The following is an 18,461-nucleotide window of genomic DNA, read 5'->3' on the forward strand; positions in this document are numbered from 1 at the left end:
AGTCTAAGTTAGAACTCCGTACATTTAGAGAGTACCTCGAAAGTAACTTACAAGCTGGTGTTGATCCATATCACCAACGACTAGCACGAAGTTAAACGGGTTAGCCTGCTGTTGCCCCCTTTCAGTAGAATAATAATGCATTTATTTACAGCTGGAGGTACGTTGAAGGCATGGATTTTAACGTGGAAGAGACATTACAGGGACTCAGGCTGTGAAGAATTACTTACACATTCAGGAAGACAGCCAGTTTCTCAGATACTCGTATCTCATGCAAAAATGCAGCCGTAGACAGCCACTCCGTTTCACTGGAACGACGCTAAATGGCAGTAACTGCCAAGGAAAAGCAGTTTCACTGCAGAGGACACATGACATCGCCATTGGCCGCAGCGGCCTGGGGAGCTTCAAACGGCACAGCGCAAATCGGCCTTGACGACGCTTGGCGAAAACTTCGATTTGGTGGGACAAGGTGGTGACCGCCACCACCGATTGTCTCAGTTCAGGCTACAAACAGGTGGGTAGAGGCCGTGCAGCCAATAGCTTCTTGCTGAATTGCCAACTGTTTGAAATTGCGTAACACGACTGGGCAAGTCTTGTTGACAAATTCTGCGCACTCTATCATACAGCTGAAAAGAGAACTAAAAACGTAGGAATGCATGAATTCCTACTGTACCACTGACTCGGAGACATGAGCATGGAAGGCTGTGGGGGGTTCTGCGTCTTCTTCCCATTCTTGCTCGTGCCACTGCTGTATTTCTCTATGGCGACGTTTCATTCTGTTACTCAACTCCCCCAGGTTAACGGGGCCGTTTTCAGCCAAAATTGAAAGCCAAAAGGCACCCCCAGCTTCTTCACAGGAGGAGCGTTTCGCAGACGCCCTGGGGCTCCTTGCAGGCGTGTCAAGTCCCATCCCCAGAGCTGATGGCGGCTGCGCTTGCTGCACTTCATAGTCCATGCACTGTGCGGACATTACAGCGTATGCCTGAGAGACCACAGGCCATATCAGCATGCTGCTTCCCTGCTTTTTTTCCACGGCCTAACTGCTGCGTGCTGTGCAGTGCTTTGCCGCTTCTTCAGCCTCTGCGATACACCTACGACTGCTCACCTCTTCCTCGCGCTCCCACGAGTCGTCAAGCGGCTCCTCTTCAATAGAAGAGAGGGTCCTAGTGCTCCATGAACAGGCGAGCGTCTGCTCAAAGACCAATGCGTATTGTTTTTTCGCTGCCTACCTTAGTTCTTACACCTCATACTTCGTGTTGCGTGCCATACTTTGAGCCCAGCCTGGATTGATGTTCACGCGGGGTAGGCCGCTGCGCCCAAGTGGAGGTATGTTCTCTTCCTAAGGCCACTGATGAAATAAGATAGGAGTTATTAGAACGACATATTAACAAAATTAAAGGTTTGTGCCTACCCTTCCGTGAAGCTCCATGCCATGAAGGTGCGTAATAGCTGCCAATGCTGCTTCGTGCGACGCCATGCGAACGAAACCAAAGTTCTGCAATGGCAGAGATCGATCTACCAAGGCTATAGTAGGCCTTTCTGGTTTCTTATCAGACTTCACACGCAAAGCTCAACAGCAAGATTGGCCACACCCAAGGCACCAGTTTCTCGAGCAGCCATATTTTCCAGAGAGCTTTCTTCGTGTACAGGAGGATACAATTTAAAACACAGCAAGGCCGATTGCCTGGCATAGCAATAAAGGCGGAAAATGCACCCTGCCCACTCGTGACACAGCCGTTGAGGGTCAGCACGTATGAGTTAATTAATTTGTTACCTTTGTTGGGTGGACTTCAGCGGCTCGGACAACGTGGAAATATGAACAGATTTCCCTAAGCTCTTCCTTGTTGTAAAATGCAGCAAACAAAGGCAGCAGTACACAAAACTACCCACTTTTTTAGATCCAAGAACTGAATCAAAGCTCTCGCAACGAGCCGAGGCATAGACTAAACGGAACAGAAACACCGTCGAAATATCTAGAAGCGATGGTGCTCCAAGAAGCCGTGTATGATGAGTGGAACAAAGGCGGAGCTGCCTCACTTACAGTATTCGTCAGAGGGGGAAGGTTTGCAATGAAGATGCTGCAGTTAGCGGAGTGCGTTAGTGGCTCAATAGGACTGCAAAGTCCACACAAAAACTGAAGACCTGCGCGTTTCGGCAAGACCTTCACAGGTGCATCTAATGATTGCCGCAATGCCATTCTCTTTCACGAGAAGTGTGAGGGTCCCCGTATTGCGCACTTTCCGCGGTGTCTGTGTCTGTGAACCCTTCGGAATATCAGTTTGAGCGAGCTGGATACGTCCTGCACTCAAGAGAACGCAAACAACTAAGTGAAGGTCCGCTTGCAATGCCTCAGTAATCGATCAATAATAACAGCTCCTGGGTGCAAACCGTGTGCCAGGAAGTGGTGTGGGTAGGAACCACGGTTAACGGGGATGCAACACCTTGAGCCTCTTTAGCGCTTCTTCTGCTGTTTCCTCGTCCACATAACGGAGAAACGCATACTCCCGTACTCCTCTCCTAGATGGCATCCCGGCCACTGAGGACACCTGAAATGGCACCCCAGCAACATTCCTCCCCCCACACGTTTTACTCTTTTCTCAACCGGGTGTTACTTAAGATTCCACGTCACCAACTGCTTCGATATACCTTTACGTGCGCTGGTGATATGCCTGTCGCCGAGGTTAGCAGATCGTGGACTCGAGCTGCTGTAGCACCTGCATTCAAAATAAGTGGGGAAGGAGACAAGCGTTGCCCTATTGTCAACAAACACAAGGCTACGTGGAGCAACGAGCTGTTTGACACTCCTACGCAGCCAGTGGTGCAGGCGATGCGGCAGCTCTACATCAGGATCAATATATTCTAACATATGGGTAAATAAATGCGATACCAGGGGGGAGGCCAGACACGTAGAGATGATACTGGTCGACCACCAGTGGAGTGCTCCATGTTTCATACAGGGAAAGTCGCACTTGCCTGCGCAGCAGAGAGAATGTATGTCCCAAGCAAACCATGTTAACAACGGTGGCGGTTGCACTGGAAGCAAAACGTGCTTGGTACCTAGATCACGGGTATCCTTAAGGCCTGGCAAGTGAGACTGCGGGTAAACAAGTCAAGTATGTTTTAGTTTATTGAAGATCGACAAGCGGCCCCCACGTGGAAGTGTTTGGCAGCGTAGCTGTTTCTCCGAGGAGTTGAAGGGCCAAGCTGGCGAGTATCTCGTGCGCAAAATTGACAACGGCGTATATGCTGCCACCGCGCACGTCGGTGGCGACGCGAATGCTGGACACAGCATAGGGGAGCTGTTGCAGCAGCTGTTTGCGGTGTCCGTTGGATAGGGGAATCTTCCGTTGCGCAGCATCTCCGGTATCTTCCTTAGGGTTCAAACGACTCGCCCGCCAGCTGCTTTGAGCTAATGATCCCTGCTTCGCAGGCACCAGCAGAATATCCCCCTGGTTCTTCTGACCATCTTTGGGATTTACTTGCAGGTAGTTCGCCCTTCGGACAATGCCAGAGAAGAGCTGCCGCAGCGCCTCTGTGCTCTGCTCAGAACTGAGGTGATTCGGCAGGTCACGCACGAGGATACTGCGCGCCCCGCCGTTACTATCTTTCTTGCCCCAATCTGTCGAAAAAAGCCTGTCAAAATTAAGAAGGAAATGCTGCTCCATCTTCAGCTTTAACCCGAAGGTGTGCACGCGAAGCGCAGCAGCAGCTATGTCTGGCACACTGTTCGAACCAGTGGCCCACCTTCGTACAGGATGTTGGAGGTTGCGTCGACAAACAGGAATAAATGACAACAGCAAAGATGTGATCAACATAAAACGATTCAATCTTTCTATTGGATTTCATGCCTTCTTTATCCTAGTGAAGAAGGCAAAGGAGATGGAGATGGTTAAACGCTGAACGCCAACGGTAGCTGCGCTCTATCAGCCCAAGGGGGTGCAGCTTCTGCATGTGTCAAATAAACTCACCAGCCACTTCAGGGACGCTTATCCTACCTAGTTCCTTTTGCATCTCTTTATTTAGGTCCCACGGCTTTAGTATAACTACTGACTAATAAATTTCTGGCTATATTTCATGCTTTCGCGCCCGAAGGGGACGGTACTCAGGGATCTAAACCTCATGAAGTGACCGTCTCAATTCTGAAATTTTTCATTGTAAATCATCAGGTGTGCGGAACCATTCGATTCATTGACATCCAAAGTTTCTCTCGGTAGAAAGCGGAAATGCAACGTGGAGTCTTCAGTGACAACACCCACCCTGTTAGTCAACCAGCAAGGACAGAGTGCTGAACGCGTGTTTCAGTTGCTTCCTTTGCAACCCTGTTCCTATGTGCACACTTCTCCGTTTGTCTCTTTCCATTCCGTCATATGCGCAAAAAGCATATATATATATATGCATATATATATATATATATATAATATATATATACATGCATCCGAACACAGGCCCATGCATAAGGCATAAAGAATAGAATACAGTACCTCAATGTCCGTCATGTCAAGGTCTACAGTATGATGTACTTCAAAAAGCATAAGAAGCTGCAGTGCATAACCGTGACGGTGCCATCACACCGAGTGCTGCCTTCCTGAATGGACCCGCAGAAAACGCTAAACCCTGGCTAAAAGGCCCTTAACGTTGACTTCGCCTTAGCCACCAATGGAACCTCATGAAGGCGCCACATGCACCACCTGAGCTGTGCTCTCGGGTATACAGTGTACAATCCAACCTTCGGCAGCGTGGTATGTTCTGTGCATCTGCAGAGATCCTCTGCATTCCTCCTGTTGCGCCGCAGAAATCAACAAACTACTACAGCTCGCGCACAGCTGCCCCTCTTCAGAGGAGTCTCAATGACTAAATTTAATGCGAGGCGGTCTGTGTCAGTCGCAGCTGCCCGCCCCTGGCAACACAAGCAACCCGCCTCCAAGCGATGCTCTACACTACGGTATTGCCTCGTTGCGGTCTTGCCCGCTCGAAACTCTAGGCAGGACAGACACCTGGTGAGGTGGGCACAACACCAAGACCCTGAGTGTCTGCTAGTCTGTTCGCCAGGTCAGCTAGCTAGCTAGGGCTAGCTGTGCTGCAGGCGGCAAGCTGTGCGGGATTGCCAAGAGGGGCGGAATAATTGCATTACAAGTCGGGTCGGACTCGGCCCTCCAGCGTTCCTCGGTACAAATAACTGTGCTGAGTGCATCAATGCACCAAAGGCAATTATGATATTAAAAGAACATAAATCTCTGCAGAACCTTGGTAATTAAACAGTAACAATGGGGTCAGCGGGAAGCGACAGACAGGTACAAAACTCCCTCCGAGGATCGGATCCCCGCCTCCGCCAAGGTGAGATGGTCCTGCAGGAACGACACAGCAGCCCCCCACAGCAGCCTGCCATTCAGCCCCTACTATGGCACCTGGCACCTGCGCTGCATCTGCATCCGCTGGTTTCGGCCTCCTGCGGGGTTAGCACGCAACTGGTCAGGAGACTATCTGCTGTGGATGAGACTGTGCAGCAGCTGCTGCTTGTCAGCATAGGCTTCGTTATGAATAAGACGAAGCAGCTGGTCTTGCTGGGCAGGCCACCAGCCAACTCACTAGCATTGCAGGGCCATTGAGGCTGGTGGAGAGCTGCAGATCGCGTGCCCTGAGGGTCTCTGCACCGATGCCCGCATCCAGCAGCGACTGCTTCAACTGCGCGCCAGTCAATGACCGGTCGACTTCCACCTGTGCTTCCTGGGCCTCGAGGCCCTCTCCCTCCCGACAGACAACTGTCAGCAGCAGGAGCGATGGCGTCCCCCCTCCAGTTGCCGTTGCAGGCGAAGGGGTCCCCTCCACCCGTTGCCTCTTCGCCTCGGGTACCGCACCCCCGCCTCCCCCCTCCCGCGTCCCAGCAACCGTCGCCTCTGCTCGCAAAGGATCGACTTCTGCCTCAGCCTCAAGTCGCTGAGAACCGAAGAGAAAAACGCAAACGCACGCAAACACAGTTGCTTGGGGGTGTTTTAAGGAGAGAAGGGAACGAACATCGGACAAATAAGCTCCTAGTAAGGCTTTGAAAGAACACCACACTACAGTACATTAAAAGACGTTACAAACAGTACAGTGGCATACACTATGGATAAACAAACAGGTGCAGAAACAAATGCCAACCGTCCGACCATCGGCGCATGTAACAAGAAGCCGCATGCGGCCGTAGAGGAGACGGAAAAGATCTAGAGGTGTAGAGAGGATACAACACACGCGCGGCAAAAGTACTAAGCCTTCATCGGGCTAAAACCCCTATCCGGCAAAGGAACGTTCACTTCAAAGAAGAAACAAACATGTGCAGACCCATGCGACAAAAGGACGCACAAAGCGTCAGCGAGACGCAGAAACGGAGTAAGAAGCAAGCGGATAGGGAGGAAGAAGAATCAACGTTGCAGGCCGCGCCACCAAAGCAGTGCACCAAACAACAGTTCACCACACAAGTCAGCAGAATGGACAGAGAAAACGAGAAAATGCCCCACCGCATGATCGTCTACAGACCCAAACAGATCCGGCCTCTTAGCAACAAACTGCGCCAAATACCCCTCCACATCTTCCAAAGGGGCAAATGCAGACTCCGCCTGGGCCTTCTCCAGGAACCGATCCTTCTGCTCCCTGCAGACACACCAGAACAATACCCCAACGCATTCCCTAGCGCCCTCTAAAACAGCACCAGAAGCAGCAGCATCAGCTAGCCGAGCTCCACTTCTTGAGTGGTCGCGCCTGCGCGTATGTCCGTCGACTGCGTGCCTAGCATCTGGCTTAGATCGCCAATATTGTCGGCAGTACGTTTGCCTTAGGCGGCGAGTTGTCTGTGCCAGTCCTCACTTCCACTTGGGGTCAAGCAACAGAATGCGGAGGTGTTGGCTCATCTGCTCTGCAGGGATTAACTGGCCCGTAATGGGGCAGCGCTGGAAACCGCTGGAGGCCCCCGCGGCTGCCTGCCGCTTCTTCGTACGCACGTAGCCCTTCACCACGCGCAGCGTCGCAGGCGGCGTCGCTGCCTACGGAGCGCAACAACCCCACCCTCAGGCAAACCAAACATACTGTTGCAAAAGAAGCGAGCGAACCCACTCAAAAATCAAGCAAGCGCATGTGAATGCACTGACAAAGAAAAAGTAAGCAGGAAAAATAACGAACAAAGCAAAGCGACGGAACACAAGAATGGCATCAAGCACAAACCAACAAATGGAGAAGCAAGGAGGGAAAACAAAAGAAGAAGTAGCTCGCAAGCGTAGAGCGCCCTATGCAGAAAAAATACAAAGACAGTGCTCGCGACAGCAGAGATGTGCCCGATAGAAGCACGAGAGAATCAAACAGCTAGGGTTTCAACGAGATCCACGCAAAATAGTGCGACTGAAACAAAAGCGACAAACGCCATGTGAGTACACCAAATGGAGGCCACCATTGGAGGGAGCGCTGGGAGGGGCGCGGCCAACTCAGTTCCCCTGCGCAGAGTCAGCGGGCTGGTTGTGTCTCTTAACGACACCCCGAGGCCCTCAGAACGAAAAGCCGCCTGTAAAGGCGTCTTCTCATCATCGGTCCACCAGCCTCCACCACGTTCCTTCCACTCCAACAACGGGCCACAACCCCACCCAGCACCTGTTTGCTTGCATTCATGCATGAATGTTTGCGAACGGGTTCCACGCATGCAAGTGAAAAATCATGCAGCTTTGCATGGGAGCAGACAATAAACAACTGGAAAGATGAAGCTAAGCAGGAGACACTGTTATATTGGCATACGTCTTGCTGTTGCGCTGCAGCAGCAGCTTCCGCAGCTGCTCCATCCTGGGCCTCGGGGGGCATTTTGTCTGATTCAGGTTGTTGCTGTGTGGCATCTTCCTCATCTTCTGTCTCCATGGCCTCGTCCTCTGCGTCTGCATCTGCGCCTTCAATGAGCTTCGCGATGGAATCCGTCTGGTCTCCCGCTGCTGCGTCTGCTGCTGCGTCTGCTGCACCTTGGTCATCTGCCAGGAGCGCCTTGGGCAGCTCTTTGGGGGCGGAGGTGAAGTCGATGGGGGCTGCGAGCGGCAGCCGTTCGTCCTCTTCCGTGAATTCGATGGTCTCAACAATGTGGAAGGACTCCCAATCCAACGACATCATCAGCCGACGCTCCTCTTGCGATTTGCTTTCTTTCTCCTGCCGCTGCTTTAACTGCTGCCGCTCGTACTGCATGCGCCGCCGGACCCGCGCCAGCAGCGCCTGCCGGTCACTTGCGGTTTCCCGCAGCGCCTCCAGAGTTTCTTTCTGGGGCAAAAGGCACTTTGTATATGCGTCTACGAGGGAAGCAAAATACGAAAACAAGTGATGAGACGGTTTCAAGAAAGCAAACTGAGGGTTCTGCTGCTCTCGCTGCGCCAAACCCGCTAAGAACTTCTGCCCGTTCCGCGCCACAAACTGAGCACAACAACGAATTATGTCCAAGTCAACAGGGGCTACCCAAGGGTGCTGCAGCACGAACTGATTCGGTGGAGGAGGCTCCAGCTTCTGCTTCGCCCCCTCCTTCTCGCTCTCCCCTATCTGCGTCAGCATCAGCAGCTGTTGCTGCTTCTGCTTTTGCTGCTGCTGCTTCTGCTGCATGTCCCGGATGGCTTGAGGCACCTGCGGGGTTGGGGCCGCCTCCCCCGTCGTGAACTCCCGCACCTTCAGCTTATAAAATGCATGATAAGGATTATTAGGCAGCAAAAAACCAAATTTAGTTGCACTCTGCTCGCGCAACACCCTCGACTCAAACTCCGCCCCGTTTTTCGCCACAAACTGCGCCGTCTTCTCGATCACGCCCCTCATGTCTGCAGGCGGGAAAATCAAATCAGGCGGGGGGGCCCCTCCTCCAGAACCCCCGGCGTCAGAGGGGCCAACTGCTGCGGGAGCCGCGCCGGCCCCAGGCGCCGCTGGCGGCCGCTGCGGAGGCTCCACTGCGGCGCTCATTTTCGCAGAGGTAGCAGAGATAAAAGGTGCAAAAACAGATGAAAATAGATGCAGCGGCGCCCTCACCTGCTGCTGCCGTTCCTGGCGTAGAGTACCCACGCAAGCACGAAGCAGGCCCCGGGGGACGTCGTAAACCCAAAAGGGGTGAAAGTTACAAGCCTAAGAGTGCCTCACAGAACGGGCCGTAGCTGCTACGATAAATCTACAGCAGGCCCCCCCCGCCCAACTTATGCAATAACCGCCGCCGCCGCTGCAGCAGCAGCAGCAGCAGCAGCAACGCGGGGAGGAAAGGGGAAGCCAAGTGCCTCGCAACGCGGGGATTCAGTCAGTAGTCCAGAAACCGAGGAGAAATCCTCACGACAAAGCAGTCAACCGGAGCTGTGCTCATAAGAGGCCCTCAGAACGCAGCACAGAGCAGCAACAGCAGCAGCTGCACTGCACGGGCTGCTGCAGCCACTGCTGCTGCTGCATGCGGCCCCGGCTGGATGCAAGACACCGAGCATACCAGCATATTACGAGGTGGCAAGCTCTAGAGTGTTTTTTAATTAAGAAGTGAGTTTAGTTTCTAAATTATTGCAAGCGTGCAACACCATCCCAATGTGTAGAGGCCCACCGACTCTTTCCTAGTGTCCGTATTTGTCGCCTCTCGCTACTACGGTACAGAGGCGACCGAGGCGGCTGTGAGTCCCTTGTTCTAGTATTTCTTCTAATCAAAGGCGTATTTACTGCAGCAAACCCGTAGTATAAGCTTAAGAGGCGGTTGAAAGGTGCGGCGCTACTGCTGGAGATACACCAAGTACCTTCTCCACGACGATTCACACGGTGGGCAAGTACGGCCGGAGACGTGAAAATGCCTCACAGGAGGCGCCACGAAAAGAGCCACCACCAACAGCAGCAGCAACAGCAAAAACAACAGCAAGGGCAGCAGTCGCATCAACAGGCGCTACAAGAGCAGCAGCAGCAGAAGCAACAGCAACGGCAGCAGCATCAGCAGCATGAGCGACATCAGCAGCAGCAGGAGAGGCAGCAATATGAGCAACACCAGTTGCACCAGCTGCAGGCTCTGCCAGCAGGGTTGTCTAGCCCTGCTGGCGACCTTGAGGTAAGCCGTTGCCTACTGCTGGTGTTTGCCTAGAGCTGCAGCCAATAAGTTGCTGCTGCTTGATGCACCAGCAAGTTGGACGGCTATAGCAACGAGCCTGGAGTGCTCTGGGGTGTTTGGTGGGCTGACTGGGTGAGTCAGTGTTTAGGGTTTGGGGTTTGCGTGAGGCCAGCGTGGCATGCGCTCAGGAGGAGGTGCAGCGGCGGCTGCAGGTTTCCAGCGCGAACGCCGTAGACATCTCATCAGCACAAATGTTTGCTGAGGGCCCTGATGGTGTCCCTTCTTTTATTCGCTGCAGCGGCTCGCAGGTCAGGACCGACAATCAACGGACGCGCCGCCAACAGCGGCAGCAGTTGCTGCTGCTGCTGTTTCTCGGCTGCTACAGTATTGCATGCTCTGTGGATGTTGCTGCTGCTGCCGCAGCTAGTGATGGCCCAGCTGCTTCACCTGTTGCTGCTGGCGCCCCCATTGTTGTTGTTGCATCCATTGCTGGGCGCGTGTGTGGAGTGTGGAGTGTGGGGTGTCTCTACAGAACATTTTGGATAGGAAGAAGAAAGTCTTGGTCTCCTTTACCCCCTTCGCCAGGCTGCCGCCTACGGCGACGCCTGTAGAGACTCGGCCTGCCCTCGAGTTTTATTCTCCTTCAGGCGCGTCGCTCCACCGTCTAAACCCTGCGAGAAAGAAAAAATAAAAGGAGAAAAAGAAAGGGAAAGAGGAGTAGATGGAACAGTGGGGGGCTTCCTTAGGGTTGATGCTTCATGCATGCGCTTCCACTTCTGCGTGTGTCTATTGCTTCCGGAGCCAGGATTTAACATTCCAGGTTTCTTGTTAGTTGCGTCGATTCTTTGAGGCCTAAAATTTGTGGGGTGTCTTGCAGGGCGTCTCGTGGCGCAGGTGAGCTCTGTGCCTCCCGAGGCAAAGGCTCTGTCTGGCGCTGCAGCATCGGGGGCGCCTGCGCATCGTCTGGAGGTATGGGGCACAGCGGGCAGCGGCTTCTTAGGTTGTGCCTTGTCTCTGTTGGCTCCCCACAGCATTCCCTGGCTGGGGCCATATGGGGGCGGCTCCTTCTGCCCTCAGGATGAGAACTTGTACGACCCTGCTACGATGCTTGCTGCTGCTCTCGGATGCCAGGCTGAGGCTTGCTGCCGCGTGCAGACGTGCAGCAGCAACTAGCTACAAGCTCGAGAGGCCGGAAGTGCTGCTGCGCATTCGCATGCACCTGCAACTGCTCTGGCCCCACGCGCACGCACACTGCTGGTGACCGACGGGGTGTTGCGCTGCAGGTTCTTGTACGTTGCGGAAGAGTCTCCAAAGGAAGCGCCTTCGCCTTTAGACAACTTCTGCTACAAGGACACCTGGGGGGAGCAGCTACTGCAGCACTCAAGAGGAGTAGTGCTCGTCGGAAGCATCTCACCACCTGCCTTGGCCCCGCTGCAGCACAGAGAACGTGGAGTTAGCTGTGCGCAGGTTCGTCTCCTCACCAAGGAGGGTAGATTGAGGGTTGAGGGTTTAGGGTTTCAGCTGCATCCTCTATGCATCTGCTCGAGGCCTGCATTGGGCCTTGGAGGGCCCTCTTCTCTCAAATTGGACGGGCGCCTTCGAGCAGAAGTTTATTTAGAGTGCCGACAGTTTTTAGGGGATTTGTGTCTAGGGTTTAGGGTTGACAGTTTGCATCTATTGGGTTGTGCAGGCTTCTTTTGTCCCTGATGGCTCTGGCATTGTCTGCACAGAGTTGCCTTCCGAACCTTACAGGTATGCACCTGCAGCCATTCTTTGTCTGCCTGAGTCTCAGCACGGGTGTGGCGGTGGTTTGAGGGTTTGTAGCAGGGACCGAGGGCTTGAGGTGGGAAGGGTTTAGGGCATGGGCTAGGGGTTCAGGGTAAGAGGGGCTTAAGGCATGCGTTGCTGTGTGTGTGTGTGTGTGTGTGTGTGTGTGTGTGTGTGTGTGTGTGTGTGTGTGTGTGTGTGTGTGTGCTGTGTGTGTGTGTGTGTGTGTGTGTGTGTGTGTGTGTGTGTGTGTGTGTGTGTGTGTGTGTGCGGGGGGGTCCCCAGACTGGGTCTGCGCTTCTGTATTAACCGGCGTTCTTCTGTATGGTTAGCTTCATTCATGTGTGGAGGTGTTGGGCAGGCGTTGCGCGGCATCAACTCCAAAGACAAGGGGCCTCCGAAGGCCATCCTGCCCTCTTGGATTTGCCTGTCAGGAGAGGAGGACTGGGCCGCCTGGGAGCCGCGTGTTTGTGAGGTGGCTGCGGAGTCCCAGGGGCCCCTGCTGAGCTTTGAAGTCGCTTACTTGGCGCTGGCGAACAACCCACAAGTAATACAGAGGAACGCTCCTGGCTCACGAGCTTAAGACCCTCTAAGGCCGAGGAAACAACACGCACACACCACGCAGACAGACACCAGTTTCGGGCAGGGCTTTACTTAAAAGAGGGGCCACCGTCTGTACAGCGGCGTTTATACTGTGCAGGAGACGAGGCCTCACTTCGGCAACACTCGCCTCCGTGTTGTTACGGTGACGCGGGCGGGCCTGGGGGCCCCCTGGGCTGTGACGGACCGGCGGACAGTTGTCGGCCTTAGCCCGCAACACCCTGTGGGCCCCCCTCCCCAGCAGCAGCGGCAGCAGCCAGAGAGCAAGGTGCTCAGAGCCACAGAAGAAGAGATGGAGGCCTTCCCTAACTCATTGCAGCTCGCTTGCGTTTGCGTGGCGGGGCCCATGCGGCAGCCAGGGCCTTCGGGGGCCCATCGGCTGCGCGCCTTTCAGGGTCTCTCCTGTCTTCGGCTGCCCCCCTGGAGGAGCCGGGGATTCCTTCTGACAAATACTTTTATTGGCTGTCGCCAGGTTGTCGTTGCAGTCTCTACAGACACTGCAAACGCTGAAGGTAACAGCAACACGAGAGAACCCTGAAGCTGGCACCACCTACCCCAACAGCCGTCGCTGTCCAGCTGCCCTCTCTCTTGAACTAACCTGCAAACAGCTGCTGACTGGGGGCCCCTCCAACGCAGATGGGGGCCCCTACCCAGCTCAAGAGCAACTCCTTTGTGGGACCGATGGGACTCAGGTGTGGGGTGCTCTGCTGCAGCTGGCGGCCTGGCCGTGCGGCGGGTGCAGTTTGAATGCGCGCACGGCCCGAATGCACCTGCAGACTTAAAGGCCGCCGCCGCCGCAGCAGCAGCAGGCGACGTGCTGCTGCGAGACACCCGGGGGTCCTGGCTGCTTGTTGAGGCCAGCAGCCCCGTGCATCTACCTGTGCTGGCGGTTGCCAAGATAAAAGACCCGACGGTGCTGGAAAAGCCTCAGGATGAAACGGACGTCTTGGAGCCTCCCGTTGTCGCCGAACTCCTCGATGCCTTCTCCCTTCGGGGAGGACCAGAGGGGGCTTTCAACGGAGTAAGCGGCGCGCGCGCTGCTGCTGCTGTTGCTTCTGCTGCTTCTGTTCATCAGTGCCGCGGGTTTAGAGTTCGTGTTCCCCCTTGTTGTGCGTGCTGTGCTGCATTGGGTGCGTTCGCCATGGTTTGGTGCTGCAATAGCAGCCGCAGCAGCAGAAGCAGAAGCTTCAGCAGCAGCAGTAACAGCAGCAGCCGCAAAGATGCAGGGGTGTCACACGCAAGCCGGCTGAACGCAGCTGTGGCCCTAATTATTATTTTTTGTGCGTGTCGTTGTGTCTGACATTTGCTTGTTTCACAGGCTGTCAAGAAGCTGCAGCTGCACATGTTGACGCTTTCGCTGTACCACTTGGAAGCCCAACGCCACTGGCTGGTCCGCCTCGGGGCGCCCCCGAAGGGTCCCTCGGCCCCGAGTTTGGCTGTGCTCATTCACGGGGGCCCCCATTCTTGCGCGAGCTGTACATACAGCCGATATGTCCTCTTCCTCACAACTTTGGGCTTCGACGTTCTGGTGGTGAACTACCGCGGCTCTGCGGGCTTTGGTCAGGAGGAGTTGCTGTCGGTGCACGGTCCGTCGCGGTGCCTGTGCAGCCCAGTTGCTTCCGTTTCTTTGTTTCTGTCCTACAGTCGTGGTGCTGCAGCACTTGCGCTGCAGCATCACGACTGTTAGGCTTCTGAGGGGCTACCGCAGTTCGATACTGCCGGCGCCCCCAAGTAGTTCAGCAGGTTCCGTTGCCGCCTCCCGAGTGTCTCTGCAGCTGCGCTGTTGCGTTGCATACGCACAAGAGTAGCGCGAATAGGGGCCTCTAAATCCCTAGAGAGGGATGCTTGCTGCTGCTGCTGCTGCTGCAGGCCGGGCAGGCCGGCAGGACGTGGATGACGTGGCGGAGATTGTGCAGCAAGTAATCGGCAGGTGAAGCAGCCTGCAGTGACCAGGCCGCACCAGAGAAAATATGATTTTTGCCTTCCTTGTTAAGCTTGGCGCGGTTTGTCTGTCCCTTGAGGGACCCCGCCACTTTAGCGAGTCTGTGCCGGGCGTGAACAAGCCCTCTAAATCGCAAGCGTCTCCGCTGCAATTGTTCCTCTGTCCGACTCGGGTTTTCATAGCGCATGAGGAATACAAGAGGAGACAGCCTCTAGGTCCAGACAGCAGTTGTCTCTTATCTCCCTAAGAAACAATCGGCAACCCGGTGCTGCCTCTTGTATTTGCTGTTTGGTGTTTAGGTTCGGCTATGACTCGACGCGCTGCGTCGTTGCCGGAGGCTCCCACGGAGGTTTCCTCACTTGCCACCTCATTGGACAGGTAGGCAGGGGGAAAACCGCATTCATGCGTGTACGAGGCAGGTTTGCATACATGCGTGCTTGCGGGTTTCTGTGTCTGCAAGCGACTATGGCCAGGCCGGTTGGTGCTTTTCTCGTTTCGTGGAGGCGTCGTTCTTTTCTAAGGTTCCCCATGCTCGTGGGTTGTGTGGGGAATGGCGTGACACAGGGACCGTTGGAATGTCTGTACAGCTGATCAACTGGCCAGCAACAGCGGCTTGTTCTGCTGCTGCTGCCTCTATGCAGCTGCTTGTCTTCTGTGTGTTCTATTCGCTTGTGCTTGCAAGTTGGATTGGCGTGGCCTAGGTTTTTTTTTGTTATTTGCTCCCTTCTTGGCGTTTGTCTGTGTGCTTTTGCCCGAGCATTTCCTTTGGACGTTGATTTCCTCATAATGTATGTCCATTTATATATAGATATGCAATAATAGGTATACATGTATATATGTTCTTCTGCCTTTGTTGAACGAAGTGTATCTACAGTGTTGAATGCATATGCATAGGCACGTCTATTCCTTGTTTTGCGAAATCCTCTGCTGCGCCCCCTTGCAGTTTCCTTCTCTCTTCTGCGCCGCGTCCACCCGCAACCCCGTGACGTACATACCGGGGATGTACGCAACGTCGGACATTCCCGGTGCGCTCCGAAAGCAACAGCAGCAGCAGCGGCAGCAGTAGCACTCCTCATCCCCGTGCCTGCCTATTCGATCCTACTTTGGTGCACTGTGTCTGTTCTCTTCAGTTTCCGTTATTTGTGCCCCTCTTATCTTTCTCCCAGACACCTCCATCTCTGTCTCGATACACGCAACGGTCCCTGCTGCTCTCTGCTCTGGCCGCTTCTCCTCTGCTCAGTACAGTTCTACAGGCGTTCTATTCACCACCTTCCGCTTTGTCTGCTCTCTCTGTCTCTCGCTGGCCTCCCCATCGCTTGCCTCTCGTTGTCTTTGTCTGTCTACGGCCTCCTCTCTTGCCTGCTTGCCTGTCGCTGTCTCCTGGCGTGTCTGTTGCTGGGTCCGTGCGCCTTATTATTTGCGTGAGTCTCTCTCTATCCCTGTCTTTCTATGTCTCCGTTTCTCTGTCTCTGAATGCTTGTCTTTGTCCCCCTTTGTGCCTCGTCTATCTCCCTCGCTGTAGTCTCTGCTTCCTCCTTCATCTCTGACAGTCGCCATTACTTGTGCCGTTTGGTGTGGACAGATTTCGTCTTCCCGGTGTCTTGTGGGGAGGACTTCTTCTTCTCAAAGACGCCTTCGGAGACGTCTCTACAGCAAATGCAGCGGCTGTCTCCGATACAGTTCGTCAGTGCCGTGCAGACGCCTCTTCTCCTGGCCCTGGGCGCCAAAGACCAGCGGGTGCGCTTCTCCGTGCTGTCCTCCTGCTGCAGCAGCAACAGCCTTTACTGCAGCAGCAGCAGCAACAGTTTCGTCTGCTGCTGCACCAGGAGGGCCCACCGCCTTTCCTCCCCACATGATGCAGCGTTCGCATTGTGGAGCCAAGGGGTGTTTTCCTTCCTTTGGCGTCTACTGGTGCCTCTTCCGCTGCTTCGAGTGTAGGGGTTAGGGTGCAGGGCCTGTGTATCTGTTTACTGCCACACCGCAGGTGCCGCCCTCACAAGGCCTTCTTTTCTGGCGACTCCTCAATGCCCATGGTGGGTCATGCGAATATCGTTTTCTCCACACCGCCAGTGCCTCCTTTGGTGCACGTGTTAGTGTTAGTATACCTCCTGCTGATGCTTCTTCTGTTGCTGCAGGGAAGGAGAATAAGTTGCTTTGGTATCCAGAGGATAACCATAGCCTCGATGGCCCAGTGACGGATGCGGACTACTGGGCGAACACTGGCGTTTGGTTCTTACAGCATCTGCAGCGGTTTGAGCTGCCCCCTCTGTAATGAAGAGCAGAGAGAGGACAAGGGGGAAGGAAGGCTTTCTTGTCAACTTGCGTCTGCTTCCCCATGCTGCAGCCCATTTCATGCATATTTATGCATATGTATTAGAAATGCATGTAAAGCTATATGTGTATACAAATATATGCTAGTACATATATAAGCTGTCAGGTATAAGCTATACCTGATAGCTTATATATGTAGCGTATAGACGTATGTGCGCGTATCTAGAAAGTATGTATATATAGGTATTGCTGCCAGTCGCTGCTATCGGAGCAGAACATAGGAGCTGCGTGTTGGCCGTTGGCTTTCGTACGTATCTCTGCGTTTCAACGCGAAAGGAAAAGACTGCTGAGGAATCCATCGGGCCCTCAAAGCTCCTCTGAGTCTTATGCTTCTCAGCTGCAGAGGGCACGCAAACAGCTGCGGGGGTTCCACCCTGCGTAGCGGTCAGCAGCTCGCCTGCTTGTACCGACTTTCTCCTGCTGATGTTACAGCAGGCGTGTCAGAGACAGCAGGCAGTCTCTGCTGCTTGTAGAACAAGGTCTGGGCGATAATGCCATCCTTCGTGGCGTTGGTCCCCTGTGCGGACTGGCTGCTAAACCGAGTACGGGCCCGCAGCAGCAGCAAGAGCAGCAGCTGCTGCTGCCGGTACTGCTTGGCGAGAGAACCGTCTTGGTTGGTGCTGTATATCCCTTTGCTGGTGTGGCGGCAGCAGCAAACGCACGGAGCGTTGCCTCTGAGGGGCGTTTTCCCTGCACTCTTGCAGCGCGTGCGGCGGGGATTCTCCTAGGACTGATGCAAAGAGCAACTAACTGTCTCTGGTTACAGAGGCCATTGGAGCAGCCGTCCGCAGAGAGGAGAAAGACAGCAGGAAGTTAACCCTGCAGCGCAAATGAGGCTGCCTAGACTCTAGAGCGTTTCGCCAACCTTTAAGCAGAACTAATTAGCGCAAGTGAGAGCACGGCGCTATGCTGTCGCAAAATAGACCGAGAAACTGACCCACAGGGCCCCAAGGGGGCCCTTTCGTAGTATTGCGTGTATCAAACTGAGTATTATACATATTGCATCTTGGGACCCTAACGAATCCCTAGTTTAGAGCAAATGGCTGCCAGATAGGTTCTGCTGGTCGTCAATTGCGAGCAGGCAGCCCCGTTTGGCCGTAGTCAGCAAAGAGCAGCTGCGCCTCAGCTGAATTGCGCCCGGGGTGTATATGCCTGTCAAAACGTATCAGTAAGGGAACTTAGGGCGCATATGGGCTTTCCCGGGAGGTGTTAGTGAAGGGAATAAGGGGCTGTATGAATATCGCACATATCAGTTAGGGGGTTGGGGGTTTATGAGTGCTTCAGGAGGTATCAGCCAGGGGGCTATGGGGTGTATATATATCTCATGATGTGCAAGTGAGGGGTTATGGGTGTGTGAATATCTAAGGAGGTGTCATTAACGGGGGTAAGTGGTGTATGAATACCTCAGGAGGCGTCAGTGAGGGGACTACGGGTTGTATGAGTGTCACAGGAGATGCCAATGAGGGGGTTATGGCGGGGATGAATATCCCAGGTTTCATTCCGTCGGGGGTTGGGGTAGGGGGGTTCGCTGAGCCCTAGGCTGGCGGAGATGTCGGCGGCTTCGTCTGTCGTGGCGAAGCCCCGCAGGGCAACGAACTGGGTGGGGGCGAACTCCGCAGACAGCCGGAAGAGAGAGAAGTGAGGGCCCACATGAGTTGGCCTGGGCCCGAAGACAAACAGCAACAGTTGCAGCAAAGAGAGTAGCAAACTACGAATGGCCATGGGCGCAAACGAGACGCACCGATTCAGTAAGCGCATGAAGGTGCAGACAGACAGAAAGAA

General features: G+C 54.4%; 3 protein-coding genes across 3 annotated transcripts; 1 reads left to right on the forward strand and 2 right to left on the reverse strand.

Annotated features, from left to right (window-relative positions):
• Positions 1-349: 349 nt before the first annotated feature.
• EAH_00004740 (RNA recognition motif domain-containing protein, putative) lies at positions 350-3,662 on the reverse strand (the record flags this gene model as incomplete). Its single annotated transcript, XM_013393164.1, has 10 exons — positions 350-391; positions 671-979; positions 1,103-1,186; positions 1,409-1,552; positions 2,039-2,111; positions 2,235-2,296; positions 2,439-2,543; positions 2,644-2,711; positions 2,885-2,970; positions 3,151-3,662. 10 exons carry the CDS (start codon positions 3,660-3,662, stop codon positions 350-352), a joined length of 1,485 nt encoding a protein of 494 aa, XP_013248618.1.
• Positions 3,663-5,267: 1,605 nt separating this feature from the next.
• EAH_00004750 (surp module domain-containing protein, putative) lies at positions 5,268-8,937 on the reverse strand (the record flags this gene model as incomplete). The annotated part of the gene is made up of 5 exons (XM_013393165.1): positions 5,268-5,342; positions 5,584-5,931; positions 6,492-6,624; positions 6,838-7,013; positions 7,753-8,937. The coding sequence occupies 5 exons, from the start codon at positions 8,935-8,937 to the stop codon at positions 5,268-5,270; spliced, it is 1,917 nt and encodes a 638-aa protein (XP_013248619.1).
• An 850-nt stretch (positions 8,938-9,787) lies between these two features.
• On the forward strand, positions 9,788-16,620 carry EAH_00004760 (acylamino-acid-releasing enzyme, putative; the record flags this gene model as incomplete). Its single annotated transcript, XM_013393166.1, has 16 exons — positions 9,788-10,039; positions 10,207-10,347; positions 10,572-10,701; positions 10,917-11,127; positions 11,323-11,506; positions 11,730-11,791; positions 12,092-12,353; positions 12,507-12,918; positions 13,099-13,427; positions 13,725-13,992; positions 14,276-14,336; positions 14,648-14,726; positions 15,292-15,373; positions 15,931-16,085; positions 16,333-16,381; positions 16,484-16,620. 16 exons carry the CDS (start codon positions 9,788-9,790, stop codon positions 16,618-16,620), a joined length of 2,814 nt encoding a protein of 937 aa, XP_013248620.1.
• Positions 16,621-18,461: the final 1,841 nt, after the last annotated feature.

This window comes from Eimeria acervulina, genomic scaffold (assembly GCF_000499425.1).
Source record: "Eimeria acervulina Houghton genomic scaffold, Eah_scaff18, whole genome shotgun sequence".
NCBI classification, from domain to species: Eukaryota; Apicomplexa; class Conoidasida; order Eucoccidiorida; family Eimeriidae; genus Eimeria; species Eimeria acervulina.